We start from the raw sequence: 24,224 nt of genomic DNA on the forward strand, positions 1-24,224 counted from the left end.
CAATTTGATATCATGAAATTTACAAAAAAAATTTTCCCAAAAAATTATTATTAATGAAAAGATGAAAGAAAAATATAAATATATATATCGAGCAAGAGAAGAGGGAGAGAGAATATGGAACCAGAGAGAGAGAGAGAGAGAGAGAGAGAGAGAGAGGAAGAGGACGGAGAGAGAGAGAGAGAGAGAGAGAGAGAAAGAGAGAGAGAAATAATAACTATATACATGTTGGACTAATTTATTAGTAGTTCATTTATTTTAAGGTCCTTCATAAACATCTTACAAATATATGGGTCCAAATGGTACATTCCCAGACTAAGATTTAGGTTGTTTTTATTAGTGATTTGTATAATTGCCGATTCCAGTAAATTTCTTGAAACATAATCATTAGATCTAGCAATTACCGAGGTATCACCCCAATTAATACAATGAGATTTTTCACTCAGATGGATAAACAGCGCATTTGAAGTCTGGGCTGTTTTAACTGAATACATATGCTGCTTAATACGTACACATACATTTTTACTTGGCTGACCAACGTAAAACGATGGGCAATCCATATAAGGAATTTTGTAAATGATGATGTTATTTGTTATGGGACTATTCTTAATTAGCATATCATTAATGGTATTGTTATAAAAGAACACTACATTAACATTAAACGATTTAAATATTGATTTTATGGTTTCAAATCCACGTAAGTAAGGTAAGCTAAGTACATTTTTAGGCATTTCCTTTTCATTAATAGCAACACTATAAAACTTTTTGTGAGCTTTTTGATAACATAAATCAATTAAATGAGGTGGGTAGCAGAGATCGTTTCCTATCTTTTTTATGTATTCTATTTCTTGGTCAAGATATTGTGGACTCGTGATACGCAAAGCGTGTAGGAACATAGAAGAAAAAATTGAAATTTTAATATTAAGATGGTGGCCAGAATAAAAATGTACATATGTTAAATTATTTGTGGGTTTTCTATAAATACTGAATTTGCATTGGAAAGATTCTCTATGTATTAATACATCTAGGAAAGGGATGACATTGTTATTTTTTATTTCAACAGTGAATTTTATGGATGGCACTAAATTATTCAATTTAGACTAAATCATTTACATCGATACCAACAGGTAAGACTACTAAGATATCATCGACATATCGGTACCATTTTAAGGGGACAAGTGTGATATTTGGGAGGTGTTGTCTCAAAAATTCATTCCATATAAGTTTGTTTGAAAGGAGAAGTGATAAAGGGTTTACCCATGGCCATACCAAATATTTGTTGGTAATATTCTCCATTAAAAATAAATCTGCAATCACAAATACATAACTTAATCAAGGAAATTATGTGACTAATGGACATAGGCAATTCATGCAGTACAAGTTCATTACTTAAATATTCTAGCACAGAGTCAATAGGGACTTTTGTAAACAAAGAACATACATCAAAACTGACAAAGATTATCACGGGTTTTAGTACAATGTTATTTAATTTTTCCACGAGATCAAGAGAATTCCGGATGTGTGAATTAGATACAGTTCCTAGTAGTGGGGATAACAATTTAGTAAGATATTTAGATAGTTTATAAGCGATTGATCCTACAGTACTAATAATTGGGCGCATAGGTTTGTTTTCCTTATGAGTTTTGACTAGGCCATATAAATAAGGAAATGAGGGACACTTTACAGTTAACTTACACAAAATTTCTTTTTTATCTTTAAGAATTTGTTTGATATTGATATTAAAGTTTTTTATTACTTGGTCCAATGGATTTTTTGCGAGTTTTTTGCAAGTTATTTCATCTTCTAGTAAAGTATGCATGTGTGATATGTAGTCGATTTTGTCAAGAACCACTAAACTATTGGATTTAACAGCCTTGGTAATGTGTAAGCTATTATCATTCTTCAATTCCTTTTTAAAAATTTTAAAATTTAAATATAAACCTTTTCTTGTAACGAGCAGGGGAACGGTTATTTATTTTTCATGATAGGCAAAAAAGGAGGCCGTAGCACTTTATATGTCCATGCCTTTTGGATCAATGTCTAAAGGATTTTGTGGTAGGTCACAGTATTTTTCAAACTTATATAGAGATGTCGCTATTGATAAAGCTGAGGGTTTGTTACAAATGAAGAAAGACAACCCAAAGCCTAATGCACGCACTGCATTATCACTTAGTATTTGGTTTGTGCTAACGATAAAATTCACTGCCACTACACAATCACTTCTAGCATTATTGGTCCAATCACTGTCGTTGATAAGGTTGTTTAATTTTCTGTCCAGTTTTCTAATCAAAGTGATACCTTGGTAATTGCTAGATCTAATGATTATGTTTCAAGAAATTTACTGGAATCGGCAATTATACAAATCACTAATAAAAACAACCTAAATCTTAGTCTGGGAATGTACCATTTGGACCCATATATTTGTAAGATGTTTAGGAAGGACCTTAAAATAAATGAACTACTAATAAATTAGTCCCACATGTATATAGTTATTATTTCTCTCTCTCTCTCTCTCTCTCTCTCTCTCTCTCCTTCTCTCTCTCTCTGGTTCCATATTCTCTCTCTCTCTTTCTCTTGCTCGATATATATATTTATATTTTCTTTTGTCTTTTCATTAATAATAATTTTTTGGGAAAATTTTAGTAAATTTCACAATATTAAATTGTATATGCTTCCTTGTTTTTTCAAAATGCACTGTTTTCTGGAAGAATAACTTGTTTACTGCGTGTATCGTCCAAGGTGTGGCTACCCTCAGGCGTTTCCTCGTTTCTGAAGAGTGAAATCGTCCTTATTGCTAATCTTGTAGTGTCAGTTTGGATATTAAGCTTTCTTTTGACTATGTTTTCTTTTCCTCTGTAAAATCATTTGCCTTAGTAAAGGTCTTACAGAGACCGAAAGTATCGGCTTTCTCGCTTTTTTATTTTTCCTTCGTGGCAAAAACCTTTTGTTTGTGTGTATATATATATATATATATATATATATATATATATATATATATATTGATATTGATTTTGCATTTTGGTGTCATATTTCATCTGCCAGATCAGTGCTGTAGGCATCGTAACCCTGGAAATAATTTCTGATGAATATAATTGAAAGTGCCTTAACCTTGGAACGTCGTAAGGCGAAACCGTCGTAACCCGGGGATTACCTGTATATATACTATATATATATATATATATATATATATATCTATATATATATATGGTATATGGTAGTGGTAAAGCAAAAAATCTAACGTTATAGTGATATTCAATCATTTACCTTCATTTTGCAACAAACGGGAAGTCTCTAGTGCAATATTTCGATTTATAGTGAATTTTTGAAAAAAAACTTTTCCTTCCCTCCACGCGTAGTTACTCCTCCGAAAATTTCAGAAATGCTTTAGTCACCTTTCGTAATTTTCGCACCGTTTTATATTGGGCCTTAAATAAAGTGTTATACATGAAAATGTGCACAATTTCATCTAGAATACAACAAAAAATAACTCATGGTTGTAGCTTTTATCAGTTTTGAAATATTTTCTTATAAATCACAATAAATAGAAAAAAAATTGACCTTCGGTCAACTTTAACTCGACTGAAATGGTCAAAAACTGTAATTGTAAGCTAAAACTCTTACATTTTAGTAATATTCAATCAATTACCTTCCTTTTGCAACAAACAGGAAGTCTCTAGCACAAGATTTCAATTTATGGTGAATTATTGAAAAAAAAGGGATTTTGACGTAAGGAAAAATCTATTTCTGGCGATTGGCTCGTGTCGCCAGCGAAATATCCTTTAATCTATTATTTCTAGGGTAAATGTACTAACACATACCAGAGAATAAATAAAATAAAGAAAAAGGTCAGTATAACTGACTCGCTCACCCTCCAAGAGGGTGTCGGTATGAACACTAGGCGAGTGAGACCACTACCACGAGCCAAATGCCAATAGAAATCTCCCACTACCAAAACCCTCCAAGAGGAGAGCCGACCCACAGAGTGAGCAGCTCGTACTACTACTACTCCATCCCATGCTGCCGACTGCTGCGCCTCTGGTGGCCATCCTGAAGTTAGCAGACAATCTTGGGCGAAGGGATGGGTAGGGTGGGATTTCGCTGGCGACACGAGCCAATCGCCCAGAAATAGATTTTTCCTTACGTCAAAATCCCTTTTCTGGGCTCAGCTCGTGTCGCTGCGCGAAATCGTACCAGAGAAATAGCACAAGATTGTAAACAAAAGTAATAAAATAACTCATAATAGGTCTCAAATAAAAGAGAACATAAATATAAAAAAAAAGAATATAATTGCTAGAAAGATACAAATACACAATGATACAAAATTAGAAATATGTTTAAATTACACTTAATTCTAATCATGTTTCTTATCATAAAGTAATTTACATATGTACAGAGGTAAAATGGTTTACATGTAACAAAATGGTATCAGTGTAAAGGCATGTATCAAAAATATAATAGCAATTAAAATAATCAATGAACAAATTAATCAACAATGATAATATATAAGGAATGTATATGACTTAATATACAAAACCCGTAACCATTATAAATAAGATGTATCCCCTAGCATAAAAATAAGGGGATAACATCCATGAGATCAATATCTATAATCATCTGTGAGATCCCTAGCAAAAAAATAAAGGGGTACCCACTACATCATCATAAAAAGCCAGCTAAGACACAAGGTGAATGTAAATGAACATGGCAGGAATAGACGAACTGTTGGGTGAGGCAGGTAGAAAGGAGGACTGAATCTTCTACTACAAATTAACTAGAGTCAGGGGAAACTATGTTACCCGCTGCTACTGCTGAAAATTTCAGAGCTTCCAAGGACTTAAGGTAATGACGTTTGAACACTGTCGGCGATTTCCATCCGGTATACTTTTTCAACTCATCGAAATTCATGTGTTGGAAAATAATAATTGAGGTGGCTACTGCCCTGACATCATGTGCTTTCGGGAAGAGTCAGGATTGGCTTGCTTAATAAAGTACAGGATTTGTTGCCTGATGCCTTTAATGGATAAAGTTCCACCTTTTTCCCTCTTAAAGAGGGGACCCGATGAGGATGAGGAGGTCCTGGACAGAAAGGCTCGTAAGGTTGTAACTGGACAAAGAGATACATCTTGTGGAAGGGGTAGTACCTTCCAAGGTTCCCACCTCATCAAAGGATCTTCATTCTTTGCTAAAAAGCTACGTTCCGGAGAAAGAAGGACTTCCCCTGTGGGAAGGAATTGAATATGATCCGGATCTCTGGATAAGGCCGACAGTTCTGAAATTCTTGCTCCTGAAGCTAAGCTTAATAAAAACAGGGTTTTTCTTAAGAGCATTATAAACGAGCATGTGTCATTATCGGTTTCTTGAAGCCAGTTTAGAACATCGTTTAAGAACCATGAAACTGACGTAGGCCTTACAGAAGGTAAGTCTAGCACATGCCTTAGGAATAGACGAGAAGTAGGAATCCGTCAAGTCTATGTTGAATCCAAATTGAAATATCTTTTTCAAGGCTGACTTGTTTGTCGTAATCGTGCTAGCTGCTAAACCTTTTTCAAATAAGGACCTGAAAAAGGATATAGCTGAATTAACTGTCATGATTCTAATATCTGATTCTCTCAGGAAGATTGCTAACTTTTTGACAGCAGCATCATACTGTCTCAAAGTAGAATCCCTTTTATCAGATTCCAAGAAGAGAATATTCTGAGGGTCAATATTCGCATCTCTTTTTGCCGCAAACTTCATGAAGTCCATAAAGTTAGGGTTTTGAGAATCCCTGAGGAAGCGAACACAGTCTTCGTTTGTACTGACTGGGAGAGCTTGGGATTGGGGATCCGAAGAGGACGAAGGCCCAGCTCCAGAATTAGGGGATACCAATTGCTCTTCGGCCAGTCTGGGGCTACTAGAGCCACTTGACCCTTGAATGTCCTGAGTTTGTTTAAAACTTTCATGAGAAGATTCACTGGAGGAAAGACATAAATCTTCTTCCAGTTGTTCCAGTCTAGAGCCAGGGCGTCCGTGGCATAGGCCAGAGGGTCCAGGTTGGGGGCTACATAACACGGCAGTTTGTGATTCGCTTGAGATGCGAAGAGATCCACTTGTAGCCCTGGAACTCTTTGGAGGATCCATTGGAACGAACTGTTGTCCAGTGACCATTCCGACTCTAGGGGCACTGATCGGGATAACGCGTCTGCTATGACGTTTCTCACTCCAGCTATGTGAGTGGAGGAAAGATGCCAACTGAACTTGTCTGCCAGGGTGAAGATGGCTACCATGACATGATTTAGATGCCGTGACTTGGAGCCTCCCCTGTTTATACAATGTACTACCACTGCGCTGTCCAGAACTAGCTTTATGTGGGAGTACTTTGGTGGGCGCAACCTTTTTAGAGTCAAGAACACTGCCATTGCCTCCAGTACGTTTATATGGAACTGACTGAACTGAGGTGACCAAGTTCCTTGAACCTTTTTGACCTGGGAATACCCTCCCCAACCGCTTAAGGACGCGTCTGTGTGGATGGTGATCCCTGGTGGAGGGAACTGAAGGGGTACTGACACTGACAAATTCTTGACTTTCGCCCACGGCCGAAGTCGACTCTTTAGAATCAGAGGGACTGAGGATAGTTTGTCCCTGGACCTGACATTTGCTCGTGAGCGCCAGATTCTGGTTAGGTCTTTCAGTTTGGCTTTCATTAAGACGTTCGTCACTGATGCGAACTGGAGAGAACCCAGGATCCTCTCCTGAGCCCTCCTCGACGCCAGCTTGTGACTTAGAAATTGCTTGACTGACTTCGCTATTTCTTTCCTTTTGGTTGATGGAATCGACAGAGTATGGGAGGATAGATTCCATTGAATGCCCAGCCACTGAAAGTTTGACTCTGGAGTGAGTCTCGACTTGGTCCTGTTTATCTTGAAGCCTAGATATTCCAGGAACTGAATCACTTTCAGTGTAGCTCTGTTGCATTCCTTGATTGTTGAAGCCCAGATCAACCAATCGTCGAGATACGCTACTACCATAATCCCTTGTGATCTGAGTTGTTGCACTACCACTTCCGCTAGTTTCGTGAACACCCTGGGTGCCACGTTGAGTCCGAAGGGAATTACCTTGAAGGAGAATGCCTGGTCTCCTATCTTGAAACCCAGATATGGACGGAAGTGTCTTGCAATAGGGATATGATAGTAGGCGTCTGTAAGATCGATAGAGGTGGTGACGGCCCCACGGGGAAGTAAGGTCCGCACCTGCGAGATCGTGAGCATCTTGAACTTGTCGCAGCGGATGGCTAAGTTTAAGCGGGACAAGTCTAAGATTACCCTTCTTTTTTGTGAGCCTTTCTTTGGCACGCTGAACAAGCGACCTTGAAATTTTAATCTCTTGACTCTCGCTATAGCTCCTTTCTGAAGGAGGTCGTCTGCGTACTCTGACAATTCCTTGGAAGGAAGTTGACGGAAAGGTCTGGATGGAGGTGGGTTCGTCAACCAGCTCCAACCCAGGCCTTTTGACACACTGCTCTGAGCCCATTCGCTGAAGTTCCACCGGTGGCGAAAGTGAAACAGCCTCCCTCCTACCTGAAGTTCTTCATTGGTTCTGGTAACCGCCTCGACCTCCTCTGAAGTGCTTTCCCCTATTAAAGGGGCCTCCTGACCCTCTCCCACGAAAGGAACGCTTACCTCTGCCTCCCTTACCCGAGCGGTCATACTTCTGAGAAGCTTGACTCTCGAAGGCTTGATTGTAAGCTGGAGAGATGGCGTAAGAGGTGGAGGGCTGAGGCTGAGGGGATATCACATAAATTGGTTGTGATTGAGCCTTAGAAGTGGAAGGTTGGGCTGTTTGCACTAAGGGCACCGCTGGAACTTGCTGAGGAAAGCGTGGCTGCTTTTTCTGGTAAGGATGGAAACGCCTAGGTTTCCTCTGTCCCTTACCTCTAGGTGTTAGGTCTTGCCTCCTCTTAGCCGTAAGGCCCCAACGGTCCTTAAGGCTCTGGTTCAGCCTCGTAGCCTCTGACTGGACTTCCTTCACCATAGCTTCTGGGAAGAGATCTGCTCCCCAGATGTTAGACGAGAGTAACCTATTCGGCTCATGTCGAATGGTTGCCTCTTGTAGGACATGCTTCCTACAATTCGTTCTAGCAGTGGCAAACTCAAACATATCCGACTGTACCGTTTGAGTCAGGGCTTTGGTCATGAGTTTAAAAAAGCGGTTCCGAGCCATAGGCTATGGTTGCTACCTCAGACATAGCCATAGAATTAATTGACCTGGCTAATCGCGATTTCGCGTCAAATTCAGCCTGAATAAGGCTATCTGGGAGCCTGGGTAGCTTTTCACCAAACTGCTCCATAGCACAGTCCGGTTTGAGTTTGCCAGCTGAGAAGGTGTTCGGCAAGTCTTCCCACAATTCTCCGGCTGAGGGAGCAACGGAGATGTGGGATCTGCTTCCTTCCAATTGAGGCATGGGTTCCCCCTTCTGGGCCGCTGGGATGGTAGAACCTCGCGACTCTTTGTCAGGAACGGGAGCGGGGTACTCTCATCCATTGTGAAAATGGTAAAGGGACTCTTAAAAGGTTGTATCTTGGTATTAGAACAATCCATGTCCTCTAAACACCTGAGCCATTCTCTCTGAGCCTGGTCACGTGAATAGAGGACTGTCTCCTTTGGTACCCTATCATCCCGAACCATGGCTGAAGCTGTGAGCCTTGCGTAGCCTATGAACGAGGGGCTTGGGAGGTCTTCCAGGTAGAACTCGAAGTCCTCTATCCTTCGAGTTCCAAATTCCGGTATAGAAATGAGACCGTCTTGGAAGGGGGCGTATGACGCTACTCTCCATGGGTTGTTCATCGAGAACGGAGGTAGCGAGTCATACGGAGGAAGCTGAGTTCCACTTGTATTGGAAAGTGGAGGAGAGGCTAGAGGGGCTTCTCTCAGTCCGGCTATAATAGAGTCTTGGGAAGTAATCCTATCCGACAATCGAGAGATCATTTGTTCCATGCTACTCTTTAGGGACCCAACCAGGTCGCCCACCTGTTGCAACAGGCCAGCATTGGAGTCCAAAGCCGGAGCTGCTGCGGAGGTGGAGGGGTGGCTCTGAATTGGAACCAGGGGTAGCGGAACTGGTGACTCTGCCGGAGTACGAGATCTCTCTCTGGCTTGAGGACTTAGAGCCGGAGCTAGAAGCTTTAGACCTGTCTGCTCCGGGATTCCCGGCCGGAGACTTACGTGAGGAGGCTGAAGCCGAAGTCGTCTTCTTAGACGACGACGACGTCTTGGACAAGGATTTCACTACTTGACCTTTGACCTTAGGTCTAACCGAAGCGTCAGGAGGAGTATACAAATCATCACCTGTAAAGCCTTGGAAGGATGGAGAGGTTGCAGGAGTAGAAGAAACAGATACACCCAAGGGTGACCCTTGGGTGTCCACATTACCTACCTCGACCAACAGATCGTCTACACCTACCATAGGTTCTACATTAATATCTAAAGTCGCGACTTCCGTGGAGATATCCTGGTCTTGGTCAGTTAATGAGGCAGCCAGCTGTTGTTGGATGAAGGCGATAGTCGGGGCGGCCTCTATTGGGTCGACGTATCCTGTCGCCTTACCTCCGGGGAAGATTAATACCGCCAACCGTTTCTCTAAAATGTAGGGCATACCCTTGGCGGCGTTCTTCCCAAAACCGCCGACCCAGGCCCGCAGGGTAGCCAGTGCGGTATCCCTCACTGCCGGCGCCTGGAAGAGAGGGCGTAGATTAGATTTAAGAATCACTTAAAACTAAAACTTAAAGTATAACTTAAACTAGATGCCTTAAGTTAAAGTGAATGATGAAAACTTAAGCACTAAAACAGAAGCGGAGCAGCTACCGGAGATGGATACCTTTCCCCGTCTAAAAGCTGGCTCACCAGATCGTAACATATGGTACACGTCTCATGGTACCAGACCTGGATGTCCCCGTGCAGAGTCGCGCATGGAGCATGGGACCGGCAAACTTCGTGTCCACATGGGTCCTGAAGTGTGGCGGCGCATCCCGGATGCTCACAGTTGGTGGCCTGTAAGTGGGAAGACACATGAGTATCTTAAAGAATATCACTTACAGGCTAAAGGACAGAAGAACTCCGTTGCATGCCGGAGCTCGGAAAAAATTTGGGCATAACCCCTCCCTGCTTCGCCTGAATAGGCTATAATCCCGGAGAGATCCGGTAAGACATGGAAGGGAGGGGGGGATGGTTTAAGGTACTTAAGATAAACTTATAGTTAATCTAATAACACTTAAACCTAAAACTCAAACGAACCGGACCAAGTCCAGTGCGTAGCGGAGTGTAGTAACTCAGCAATACGGTAAGGTTAGTAGGGACCCACTGTATGTTCCGGTCCACTCTACTGGGTGGACTAACAACTTTCCGCTGGATGCCAGGACTCCGGACAGGAAAGGAGCCCTAGTAAGGAGGGAAAGAGCGAGAAGACATACAGGCTCGAGCTAGCCCGGAGCGACAAGGTAGCAACGGATGGGGGGAAAGGCCAGTACCCCCCAACACGTTACCATCCGGCCGGACCGAGAAGCCGGAGAGGTCGAGACCAGTCTGGGTCTGTCCCGTCTCCCTAGCCCCTCCGCCTGGGGGGAGAGAGGGAGCAGGTCCTGGGTAAGAGGAGCGAGCATGGGGCAGACCGACCCACCCTCCCCCGACTCTATGGAAGAGCGGGAGGGGGGGGAAGGTGACTGGGCAGGCGTCTGGCTGTCTCGTGATCACGTAGTGACCACGAGGCGGTAAGACCAAAACAAGACAACTAAGCCTAGGGCAAATCAGCTGATCAGAGAGATGCTATGGGGAAGCAACTGAACTGAAAAGCAGAAGCATATAGGCCCACTGGACCAAAACCAACTGATCAGAGAGATGCTATGTGGAAGCAACCGAACTGATGAGCGGTAGTATAGGCTCAATGAGCCAGGACCTAGGCTAAGCCAGACGCCTAACAACCTAACCTTAACAAAATACATAATATAATTAAATAAAAATAAAAGAAAGAAAGCAATATAGTAGGAGAAAAAATCCAGGAGTGTACGACTAACCCGAAGGCAAGTCTACTACTCAAAGCTAGTCAGAGGCCGATACAAAGAGCCGGGACTAGGGTCTGGATAGAAGAAGCCTACATAAGGTAAAAGACATGCATGCATGACAAACCTGAGTAGACAGTACCCTAAGTAAAACGGATAACTAATATAGAGCGTACATAGACAAGGGGATGTTCTAGGTATGGGAGACCCAGAACGAACCCAGCACGAGGCAGAACCATGCTGCCATGCTTCCGACCCCGAGTACGTATTTATACCTAAAAAACGGCAAAATACTGTCTCGGACCGGAAAAAAACCAACTAACCATAAATACTGAGTACTTAACTTAGCTGCTGCGATAGCTGCACGCTCCATTATAGATAAATCCAACGAAAGGGCACAAAAAACACAGAGAGAAAAATAGCACGTGTGACTCGTGTGCGCTAACTGAAAAGGATGGCCACCAGAGGCGCAGCAGTCGGCAGCATGGGATGGAGTAGTAGTAGTACGAGCTGCTCACTCTGTGGGTCGGCTCTCCTCTTGGAGGGTTTTGGTAGTGGGAGATTTCTATTGGCATTTGGCTCGTGGTAGTGGTCTCACTCGCCTAGTGTTCATACCGACACCCTCTTGGAGGGTGAGCGAGTCAGTTATACTGACCTTTTTCTTTATTTTATTTATTCTCTGGTATGTGTTAGTACATTTACCCTAGAAATAATAGATTAAAGGATATTTCGCGCAGCGACACGAGCTGAGCCCAGAAATATTTTTTTACGTCTGCGCGTTATAAATTCATGCATCATTTTGTGGTAATATTTTCTCTGTGTTGCTTTGATCGTTTTACAATTTGTTATATACCAAAATCATTGCAATTTAGTTTAAAATACAACAACAAAAAATTAACTCATTAGCTTTAACTTTTTATCACAGCGCAATTTGTATACTGCAATTATATATGATTTTTTATTTTTGCGCTGTCATATATTCCAATATTTATATATGATAATATTTTTTTTCATTTCTGATGGTTGCATACTAAACTTCAGGCAATGACAAAAAAGGAGCCAAAAATGAGCTCTTAATCTTGAAAACTAAGTGTGCTGTGATTTTTTGAAAAAAAAAAAAAAAAAAAATTCACTTCGGTGCTAACTCCCGAACACCGCCGGCATATGAGAGACACTTTGGGAAATAGCGGCTCAGCGTTTAATTGTTAAACAGCAGTTAGCCCAAATCATGAACTTGTTGAAGAAGGCAACCTCTGCTTCCAAGACTTCTCAAGATGCTTTCTTGTTCTTGGTCACTTCAGAAAAGGAAGAGGTTGACCAAGAATCTGCATCTCCTTCGGCTTATGTGGCTGCCAAGTTTTGCCTGCTTTGAATTTTTTGATGAGGAATCAATCTGACAAAAGGACATGACTCCCCAACATTTATTTTCTTCATCCTCTAAAAAGTCATTCAAGGAGATGGGAGACTGGCATTCAGCCAAAAGAGAGCAAGGCAAAGCATCATTCACCTTTGCTCCCTCTTGGTTAATCTACAGGAAGTACTTATCTTATGTGACCAGCAATGCACCTTCTTTGGGAGTTGCTGCCTCCTCCCAAGGGGACTCCTCAAGTCTCTTCAACTCTTCTCTCTGTTCTGTATTGTCATCAGCAAAGTTCTGCATCGTTATCAGCAAAGGTAATGTTTCATTTTGGGAACTAGACCATCTAGTTAAGGATATTTTTAAGGTTTTTGAAGTCCTTACTTTTCTGGACTAAACTAGCAAGAGATATTGCTTCGGAAGTTGTGCTGTCATGTGCCAACGAAGCCATCAGAGATGGCTCTCTAGAACTTTCCACTGTTTACTTTTGGTGTGCTTAAGAAGAGAGAGCTCCAGTGCTCCTTTACTTCTAAGGGGGTCACCCAGACTCAGACATTGGTTTTGTTGTTCTCATTTCTGGACCAGCATCACCTATTTTCATCTGCATTTCAAGCCAGGATTCCTCACCCTTGCAGCAGCAGTCCTTTCCTGAAGGTAGAATTAGACCACAGTTCAGGACTTGTGCGAATGTCTGATTCTCGACCAGGTCCATTAAGGAGAGTTCTGCCAAGAAAGTGCCTTAAAAGTGAGAAGGAAGTCCTTCATGTTCCTGTAGTAACCACTCTTCTAGAGTTTGGGGAAAAGGTGTTAAGATAAGCGGAGCCTTGGATCATCCTTCTGAAGGAGGGCTACATCATCCCATTCCTGGAGAGTCCTCTGTTAGTTACTTCTCCCATCACATTGACAGCATACTCAATGGACTCCGAGAGACATTTGGTCCTTTTGGAGGAAGTTTCCTCTCATTCAGAAAGGGCCATAGAGGAATTAGAGAACACCAACACGGATAAGTTTTGTGCAACTTTGGAGAGCAAAGAGAGAAAGAAATTGGCCTGTAGTTACTTCAGTCTGCAGATACCCCATTCTTTGGGACAAGCACGGTGTTACTAAGCTTGCATTCATCTGCAAAGGTACTACATCAACATAAAAATCTTTAGGATGTACTAATCTTGGGAAATTTTGTGAGAATAGGTTCATATACACATTGACAAATAAGATAAAGGCTCTCATTACATGGGGATTTGGAGGCTACCTTTAACACCATTTTTATCATTTGTAATTTGGCGTAATTTCACTGTTAAAACTAATATTTATTCATCAGCAACTCATTTGTTTCCTCTTATCTTAATCCTACATCCAGGCGATTTCCATGCTCAGAATAGATGAGATACCATCTGGGGAACTCTATATCCATGCTCCACCGTGCCATACACAGCTTTTAGTCATGCTTCCAGGAATTTTGTGATTTCTTTGCTAATTTTGTCTATGTTAATCATTTTTATTTCTTGAAGATATTGAGGGGTTCAGTGTCTTCAAGTTGCTGTAGAAACCAAGAACTGTGTTGTCCATTTTGAAAAACAAAAACAAATACTTTTGGTTAAAACCAGCTAACCTTTACAGTGGCATATATTTGTCATTCTTTGTAGCATAATTTTGGCTCCCTTTTAGCTCCAGGCACAAACTTTTGATTGAGATTTAACCCTCAAGGCAGTTTTTCTCCATGAATAGGCATCTAACCAATCTTTCACAAATTAAAGCAAATTAAATTGAAGGGGTGCAATTGGCATAATGTCATCAGAGTCTCATAAGGTTAAATTTATTTGCATATTTTGGCATTGCTATTAGATTGTTACCAGACAAAAGGCAGGTGGCAGCAAGTGTTACTGATTGGGTATTACTGTACTCCATATTTTTAAAGTTTTTTGTGAGGGCAATTAGAAGTTTTCTGTAGTGTGTGTGTGCCACTCAAGTTCATCATCAGCATTTTTTAAGATGCCTGCCTCATTGCTTTGACTTTATCTCATTTCCTTCCTTTAGAATATTTTTTAAAAATTTTGAAAGATGCTTGTGTCAGAGATGGGTCTTCAATACTGGTAGCCTCTTAAGACTGTGTCCCTTGTTTCAAAATATGAATTACGTAATGGTATTCTTGGAAACTTTTACTTCTGTAAAAAAAGATAAATGAATTCTGTGGATTTATGAAATGTTTGTATGGCATTGTAAGTTAAGAAGTTTATCATTGGTCTAGGTCTCATGAAGAATATGCTGGTTGCTGAGCATAAATCCAGTATAGTTGTAACTGTTGAGCACTTGAAAAGGATTTTCTTTTCTTTCATATATGAGCTCTCCACATCTACCAGAAGAGGATGAGAGATGATACATGAATATGATCAATATTGTTTTTTATACACTGCATGCATGTTCAGTGCAGTATAATAATTATTTAGTATCTAGATCTGTTTAGAAAATGTCTGTCTGTTGATTGCCTATTAGACCTTAGTTGGTGTGTGGGGGCGGACATGTTGGAGGTCTCTCTCGCGTTTCTTTACAGAAAAGAAGGATTTTTCGCCCTTTGCGATTATACCTCTTATAGTAAGCATTGCATTAATAGTGTCTCCATGTAATACCCAGTGTGTAAGCTGGAGAGTGTTGTGCAATTGCAGATATACTAATATTCTTTCTGCTCCAATCAGTGCATTAGAAATCTTTCAAATCACAGCTACTTGAGGCCTATTGGTCCTGGGAAATGGGTAAAAGAATGCAGTGTATGTGTTACGGCTTGACCCTTCCTTTACCACATAAATGTCATCCGACCAACCTCCAACTGTTGTGCAAGTGACCCTGGCACCTACCAGTGCCTGTGCCCCACACACAAGTTCCGTACTTGTGAACAATTGTCTTTACTTTATACAATACCATTCGAACCATTCTGACGTCGAGTCCGCTATACAATCTGTCAGTGATGTCTTCTCTGATGAGGAAATTAACGTTGCATATACGAAATGCAAAGATCTGATACCAGAAAGCATTCTCAAGGGGCGATCCGCAAAAAACCTGTCCTCCCACAAGAAAATATCATATATATCACTAAGTGGCTAAGGACCTGCTCGGTGGAAATCTACGCCAGAGACCCTTACAATCTGCCTCCAAAGGGGAATGCTGACCTAAGCCTACCTGCAGTGTACCCACGGCAGAAAATGCCTTCCATACAGCAAAATCCCTCTCAGAAATAATTGGAAAAAACTAAAAAAAATCAAGGAGCAAATGATAAATTCTCAAGAATCTGGTACATGATTGAAGGACTACAGGAATCCCTAGACAGTCTTAAAACTGTGGAAACAAATAATCTTGCACGGATCTGGGATGCGATCAAGGGAGTGCAGGAATCAATAGACAATCGCACAGATAGCCACCAGACTCCTTTGAATGCAGCATGCAGTTTTCCCGCCTCCCAGCATCACGGGAGTGCCCCCATCACCTATAGACCATTCTGAGGGGACTGTTGGTCTCCCAACTTCTTCTCCCTCCCCAGTGCCTCCGGTGGAAGATAGATCTCCGGTGATGATCACCAGCCCTAGTGATTCTCCCCACCCTATCTCTCCCCCCAACCCCCCATCGTAGATGCAGATGAGAGTGATCATGAGGGGTCTGGCAGCTGGCAGATACAAACAAGCAGAAAGAAGAAAAGAACCTCTTGTTTGGCCGCTGGACCAGAGCCCAACATTAGTTTCACCTCGCCCGACACCTGAGAAGAGATGTAACATAGTAATTCACAATCTGCGCTCATCGGTGACGCTAAACACCATAGTGGATAGAGTCTAAGTTTCTCACTGGCTCTGACCCACTTATCTCTCACGAATTCCCATTCAAAAGTAAACATAAAGTGGCTTACAGGATTACCTACCTATTTCAACACCTCGACATTGTTAAAGGTGATAATTTTGGTCCTAATATACATAATAGTTTCAAGATATAACCTAATCTGGGACCAACCACCCCCAGGGGACTTACTGACACCCCAACCAGGGTCATTTCCACTGCAAGTGCCAGCCAACCGCCCACGGCGAGTGACTGCCCATTCATCTCCCATCTTTGAGTAGCCATGGATACATGAAACAATCTCTTGGAATATTTTTGGCCTCAAGCGGAACATTCCTCTCTTAAACATGTTCTGCAAAAACTTTAAAGGCATCATTGCATTGCAAGAAATGCTCCTCTGGCCACATGACCTTGTCATCTGCAATTCAATACATGACGTCTTCAGAACCTTCTCGACTTCTTCAATGCAAGTTACAGATCAAATCATAGCCGGTCGCCCGAAAGGGGCCTTTCTTTCCTGTGGCACAAATCCTTAGACAATATGATAAGGTGATGACCTACAGGAGTGACAGATTGCTGGGGCTTCAAGTGACAATAGGGAGCTTTAAAATCCTAATAATTAATGTTTATATGCTATGGGAAAATAACAATAATTTTGATCAATACAGCATGATCCTAGGGGAGTTACACTTACTGACACCCCAACCAGGGTCATTTCCACTGCAAGTGCCAGCCAACCGCCCACGGCGAGTGACTGCCCATTCATCTCCCATCTTTGAGTAGCCATGGATACATGAAACAATCTCTTGGAATATTTTTGGCCTCAAGCGGAACATTCCTCTCTTAAACATGTTCTGCAAAAACTTTAAAGGCATCATTGCATTGCAAGAAATGCTCCTTTGGCCACATGACCTTGTCATCTGCAATTCAATACATGACGACTTCAGAACCTTCTCGACTTCTTCAATGCAAGTTACAGATCAAATCATAGCCGGTCGCCCGAAAGGGGCCTTTCTTTCCTGTGGCACAAATCCTTAGACAATATGATAAGGTGATGACCTACAGGAGTGACAGATTGCTGGGGCTTCAAGTGACAATAGGGAGCTTTAAAATCCTAATAATTAATGTTTATATGCTATGGGAAAATAACAATAATTTTGATCAATACAGCATGATCCTAGGGGAGTTACACAGTATTATTCATGATTCTCCTGCTGATCATATTTGTATAATCGGGGACCGTAATTCTCACCCCACAAAACAATTTTATAATGAACTTACTCGCTTCTGTCAAAATCATGCTCTCCAAATTAGCAATGTAATGCTCCTCCCTCCCTCCTCCTATTTGTATGTACATAATAGAGCGGACGCAATTCCAACCTCCTGGCTGGACCACTGTATTACATCTCCACAACGTCATGATTCTATTATGACCTGCAATATTCGCTACGATCTTGCAACGGGCTGCGATCACATCCCATTACAGGTGTCATTCAGTAACCCATCCCTCCCTACCGTGAACCTCCTAACTGACCGCCCACCAGCGGTAAACTGGGATTTTAAAAACCAACAGAAACCCAGATACTTTAGGGCAACCACGGAAACCAGGTTGTGGTCAATAATTCAACTGGCAGACGCCTTACTTTGTTCTAACACAAATTGTAGAAATGACCACCACAAGATGGATCTGAATGAATTCTATCCTGACATAATCTCCTCTATGCTTGCTTTGGGCAGGCCTGTCTATAGATTTCGTTAAGGTAATTCTCGTAATATATACCTGGATGGAATGATGTGGTTAAAGATTTGTATACATACTCACGAGAAATTTGTTTACTGTGGAGGCAAAATGATAGCCCGAGGGAAGGACACTCTTCATTACTAATGAGACAGGCGAGAGCGCAGTTCAAACTTGCTCTTAAGCACTGCAGATTAAATGAAAAATAACTAATAGCTGATGCAATGTCTAGAAACTTAGAATCTGGTGATTGTCCTCGTCTTTGGAAAGATATACAGTCCTTAAATCCCAAAACTAAAAAGCTATCACGGAGAGTAGGGGAAGCAGTCGGAGACGAGGCTATCACAGGTATGTGGGGCGATCACTTCAACAATATCCTGAATTTCATAAATGATCAAGATTCCCGAAAGGATGTAGATAACCTCCTTACTGAATACATTCAATTTCATATTGCAGACCGTATTACGCCAGGTAACATCAGCGATGCTTTGAACAGCCTACCTAATAATAAATCACCCGGCTGTGATGGTCTTCCCGCAGAGGCTTTCAAATTCTGCCATCCGATAATTTACATTTTGCTAGCTGCCCTATTCAATGCATGCATTATTCACCATTTTCTTCCAGACTCCCTACTCTTAGTTCACCTGATACCATTAATCAAAAGCAAGCTAAAGGATGCAGCTGACCCTGGCAACTACCGGTCGATTGCAATCACAATGATCACATCGAAGATACTTGAGTTAGTTCATCTAGTGAGACTTCTCCCCTTTCTTCACACCACTGACAACCAGTTCGGGTTTAAAGCAAAGCACTCAACCGTGTCGACACCTGCATCTAAATACTGAAAGAATTGCTGAACTACTACCTATCATCAGCCTCTCCTGTTTTCCTTTGTTTTGTTGATATGAGAAAAGCATTTGACAGAGAAACTACCTAAAGCTGCATAAAAGGGACACATCCCTATATCTAATTAGCATTTTACATGGCTGGTTCTCCACACAGTAATTCTGTGTCAAATGGGGTAACATATTATCGTACACCTTCGGCCCCCTAAACGGGCTTCGGCAAGGGGGCATTCTCTCTCCATACTTGTTAAATACATACACAGATGCCTTGAATATCAAATTGAACTCATTCCCGATTCGATGCACTGTCAGTGAAACGACTATAAATAACCTATGTTACCCCGACGATATGGTTCTGATTTCCCCATCAGTGCAAGGTCTCCAACGGCTCATTGACACTTGCCGCCAGTATGCAGAGGAATTTGATATAATTTACAATGAAACCAAGGCCCAGTGCATGTTGCTGCTCCCGAGATCGCTTAAGCATATTGCAGAGCCACAAATTTTCCTCAGAAACCATCGGCTGGAATTTCTACACGAATTTCCATATTTGGGTCACATTATCACCGACGACCTAAAAGATATGGCAGACATTGAACAGAGGCAACATGATTGCAAGGAGGTTTGCCTTCTGTCACTGAGACGTGAAACTACTGCTCTTTTGCTTGTACTGCTACAGTATCTATGGGTGTTCCTTCTGGATGAACTGTACCTGAGAGACCATGAGATGTATCACTGTTGTGCACAATGACATTTTGAGACGCCTCACAAGCACTCCCTGCTACCACTCCACCACACAGATGTTCATAGAAAACCACCTGGACAATTTAAAAATCATTGTAAGGCGAACAATGTCCAGTCTGGTAACCCGAGTGAGAAGCAGCAGCAACTTGCTCATACAAAGCATCCTAAGGAATGAAGCAAGAAGATCTAAATTGTGGGAAAGATGGGAAAATGAGGCCTTTGTTCCTGAAAGGGCTTAATATTGGCAAGATGTCATCTGGAGATTCTGTCATTATTATTAGTATATTTATTGCTGATATTTTACTTTTTCATTATTACTGTGAATACTATTAAGTTAAAGTATTTTTTACATTCAATTTTTGTATTTAGCCGTCTGGACCTGACTACTGTAACCACCTAAGGTCTCTAGATGAAATTTAAGCTATATAATCTGTGCACTAACTGTTATAACTCTCAATGCATTTTTTTCTCACCAGTTATTACCAGTATTATGATTACTATCTTTTATGCTACCTCAGCTATTTTGTGGATAAGCACCAATTATTCATTTTTTTATCATGTTGTCTAGTGTATCTAGATTGTGTGTGTTACAGTCTGTATTTTGTATATTCCATGTAGTATATGGCCCTGAGCTGAAATAAAGGATATTATTATTCAAGTGGTTTATGCAGGTAGGTCTGCATTCTAGTTTTCTATTGCTCTTTTATGATGTCATTCTCATTCCTAATCTGATTGGTCCAAAATAGCATATGTAGAATTATTGTTTGCATGCAATGAAGTAGTTTTGAGGTTAATTTGTAAATGTAAAATTTCTTGAATTTGCAAATGTAAAAAATTTTTAAGTTATTATTGACAGGAATGTCCATTACTTAAGAAATATATATTTATTACAAATTTGTACAAATAAAAGTAATTTTTTATTACATATTGCCATCTCTCTAGTTCGCAGCGAATTGAAGAAAGATAAGCGAACCATTGAAGAAACACTTGCTGACATACGAGCCAAGAAGCTGAAACGTGACCATAATGAAGCAGCTGATGAGGAAAAAGATGATAATGGCCAGGATGCAAGTACAAATCAGCCGTAACCATTTTTCTCTTTTTAAAAAGGTTACATTCATATTAATTATTAAAATCACCTTGAATTCATTTGCTAAAGTTTACTTGAAAATACCTTGTACCTCTCCCCGTGATAGATATTTTGTTGTCAAAGACCAAAGAAACTATCATGAAGCATAGAAGGGTTTAGTCGGTTACATGGATGAATCCTCATATACAGTAAAGATATGCTAATTCAGCATAGAAGCCCCCCCCCCTTTTTTTTTTTTTTTTTTTTTTTTTGCCCAGTGGGTATGAAACCTCATTATGTATTAAGTATTTAGTCTCTAAGACAAGTTACTGAAATTCAAATGGTTATTATTTTTACAAGAAATGTGATTGTCTGGGAACATTTGTTATTGTCTGTTTTGCAAAATGGAAATTCAGATTTGGCAGATTTTGATAAACTAATTTCCTGTTACCTACCTCTTATAATTCAGTTTCAGACAAAAAGTCAGTTTATGTAGAGATTCTGTAATAAGTCTGAAAATGTTTCTTTGGCGTGTATGTATGCACATACTAATGCAACCATTCTTAATACAGGTTAACTTGGTATCTTTGCTTGTTACATAGACAGACGAAAGAATGTAGACTTATGCTACAGCAGCAAAGCCCCATTTGACTAAACACCAATGGAAATTAATTTTTATTGTCATTCTTGTGTGTATTTGTATTTTATGTACAGTCAACCCCTGGGATTCTTAGGGGATAAGGAACACAACCCCCCACAAGTAGCTAAAGTCTGCAAATACTGGACACCCCTCAAAAAATGCTTATAACCACCAATTTTGAGAGTTCAAAAACCAAAATAAAAACTAAAAATGCTTATATACTTGCCTGTTTTAATGTTTTATCATGAAAAATGTATTTTTTCTTGAAATTAATATAAAAATACAGTAATTGTAATGAATATTTTGCTATGAAAAATTCTCCAAATAGGCAAATTTTCCACAAATAATCTGGATATATGTTCCACAGAAAAATCTGTGAATAGGTGAAGCAGCAAATCTGGAAATGTGAATAACCAGGGGTCGACTGTAGCCACTAGTAATGCATTTCAGTATTTAAGAAATTTATAAGTGCTTCATGTTTGTTGGTCTCCGGGAGGCTAATTCCCCCAAGATAATGAGATGGAGATGAATAAATACAACCATACATTGTGGATATACTATCTACTGATTTGGTGGTTGGCTACTGTAAAATACACAAGCACAAAAACAGTTGGGAAGACATAAAATCATGAAGAAAAGGCATAGCTGAAACCTTGACTAGTTGGAAATTTAGGCAGTATTTGTACACGCCGAGGAGAATTGAGGGAAATTAGGATATGTTAACTCTGTAAAGATAACTCCTGACAAAAGGACTGTTGATGATAGAAACACATTTATTGAAGCCATGTGAAATGTTGACTTTTTAATGTTGTGCTCTATTATAATTTTGTCTGCCAGTTCCATTTTCATAGCTCTTAAGAGATAATTTTGTACTCTGTGAGTGGCTGAAGATGCCAGTTCCAAAATCATCTTGTGGTGTCATTAATTACATTTACTGCTAATTTTACGTACTCGTTTTTAGTGAAGGCATATTGTTGAATATCCTGATTGAATAAAAATACCTTAATTCCTGTGACTCATATCTTGAACTTATTTTTGTTCCATTCACTTTGTACAGATAGATTTTTGCCACCTTCGCTCGCCAACCTCAGCATTTTACAAGAAAAATATTCATGTAGATCAGAATATGGCTAATTAGATATATTTTATTTCATAAAATTCTCATGATGCTAAATATTTTCATAATTACTTAAGTAAAGACTAATACACGTGCTGCCTACTATATTACTGAAATACAGATTGATGCATGTGCTACCTACTAAAAGGGCAAGAACTTATGATGCAAAAAATGTGTACTGTAACAGAAAATTCTACAGACATCAGCAGAACAAATAATTTAGATAAATTTTTCTTCAAAATTCAAAAGGAAACTACTTACTACACTGCTATATCCCACTTGGAGAAAAACATAAAGTATTTGAAATTATTAAACAAATTCATTGGCTAGATTTTATTTATTATGTTATTATTATTAGCATTAGCAAACATGGTACAATGCCATAGTTAAACCTGGTGAAGACTTAATCACTTTTAGGTTAAAGACCAATATCATTAGCTTTTTATTTATGTGAGTTAAGGAAGAAATAGAAAATGTGTAACTTACGTGGTGTATCCAGATTTGTAATACCCTCACTCCAGTGCAGGTTTGATCTCAGTGTAACACAAGAACCATCACTTTTGCTATGAGTAAAAGGATTAGTGTTGATATGGCCAGCAGCAAAAAAAAAAAATTTAGTGCCAACAAGTTATATAGTGTGTTTGTCATGAATCCAATATTTTGTCATGCTTTAATGGGGTTTTCTATTGATATACCAATTTTGATATATGTTTTTTTCAGATTCTATACTTTACGTCTGACAAGTGGCAAAACCCTGAATCATGAGCTCCCTTAAATCTGCTGTAACAAAGATAGATAGCTGGGCTTTAACAGGGCCATTGCAATTCTCTTTATAAATAAAGTTTTTTTTTTTTTATAAATTTACCAGAATAAAGAAAGAAGTTGAAACTAAATTTGAGAGCTTGTATTGCACTCATAAACAAAGGACATATACCCCAAGTTTAATAGATAGTTGTTTTCATACAACATTGTGTGCTAACAGGATAAGTAATGTTAGCAATCTACCAGAGGAAACCAAAACTTTGTATCTGCAACAAACTAGATTCCGATTGTAATGAATGACTCAGAACATGAGCAGGAGATTTGAAGTGTTCTCTAAGCAAATTTAAATTGGTTAGCCACCCACATCCTTAATCCATAATCCAATAACTCTTAAAAGTAGCTGTGAAGATGGAAACAAGTGTCTTTGATGTCATGATAATTATTATAGTATCATTATTTTCATAAATAATTACTATTCACCACCATCTCATTAGAGCTTGTCAACTCATTGAGGCTCTGAAGTAAAAATATCAGCCTTTCATCAAGAAAATATGTACTATTTGTAAAACATTGTGTTTACATATTAGAACATCATAAGAAGAATATAAAAGATTAAAGCAAATGAAGATGCAGATAAATTGTCCAAGTCTGCAGAATTTATGACTAGATCTTGCAAGAAATTTTATACGTATATGATTGCAACATTGCTGAAGTCCATGGTAATGAATAAATGGCAGGCTTTTTAGAATTATGTAATAAATTTCTAATGAAATTAGATTAAACCCACAGGAGTTGCAGCAGTTGTCAATGAATTTATATTATCTTACCTGAGAATTGGGTACACCTGTTAAATAACTTAATGGTCATCAGTAATGACTCAGTTCCAGTGTGTAGAGAATGTAATCCAACATAATAAAACATTTTCTGTGAGTATTCAGATTTCAGTCAACAGCAAATGTCAAGTAATAGACTCACATACCATAAGGAAATTACATATGTCAAAATCTTCAACATTTTCTGTTTATTTGTGCAAAGCTGTAATTGATTGCATGAAGTAGCTGCCCTATTGATAGTTGATATTTGTAAACTGTCTTTTACAACTGTGTACT

At 39.9% G+C, this 24,224-nt stretch overlaps 1 protein-coding gene across 1 annotated transcript in view; it reads left to right on the plus strand.

Annotated features, from left to right (window-relative positions):
- The window catches only part of LOC135216703 (sperm-associated antigen 7 homolog), a 135,272-nt gene extending 113,017 nt beyond the window's left edge, over positions 1-22,255 (plus strand). The window contains exon 5 of the mRNA XM_064252127.1: positions 20,470-22,255. Coding sequence (XP_064108197.1) covers positions 20,470-20,484 — 15 coding nt within the window. The 3' untranslated portion in view covers positions 20,485-22,255. The remainder of the gene's footprint in view (positions 1-20,469) is intronic.
- The last annotated feature ends 1,969 nt before the right edge of the window (positions 22,256-24,224 follow it).

The sequence above is a fragment of the Macrobrachium nipponense genome, chromosome 6, assembly GCF_015104395.2.
Source record: "Macrobrachium nipponense isolate FS-2020 chromosome 6, ASM1510439v2, whole genome shotgun sequence".
In the NCBI taxonomy this organism is placed as follows: domain Eukaryota; kingdom Metazoa; phylum Arthropoda; class Malacostraca; order Decapoda; family Palaemonidae; genus Macrobrachium; species Macrobrachium nipponense.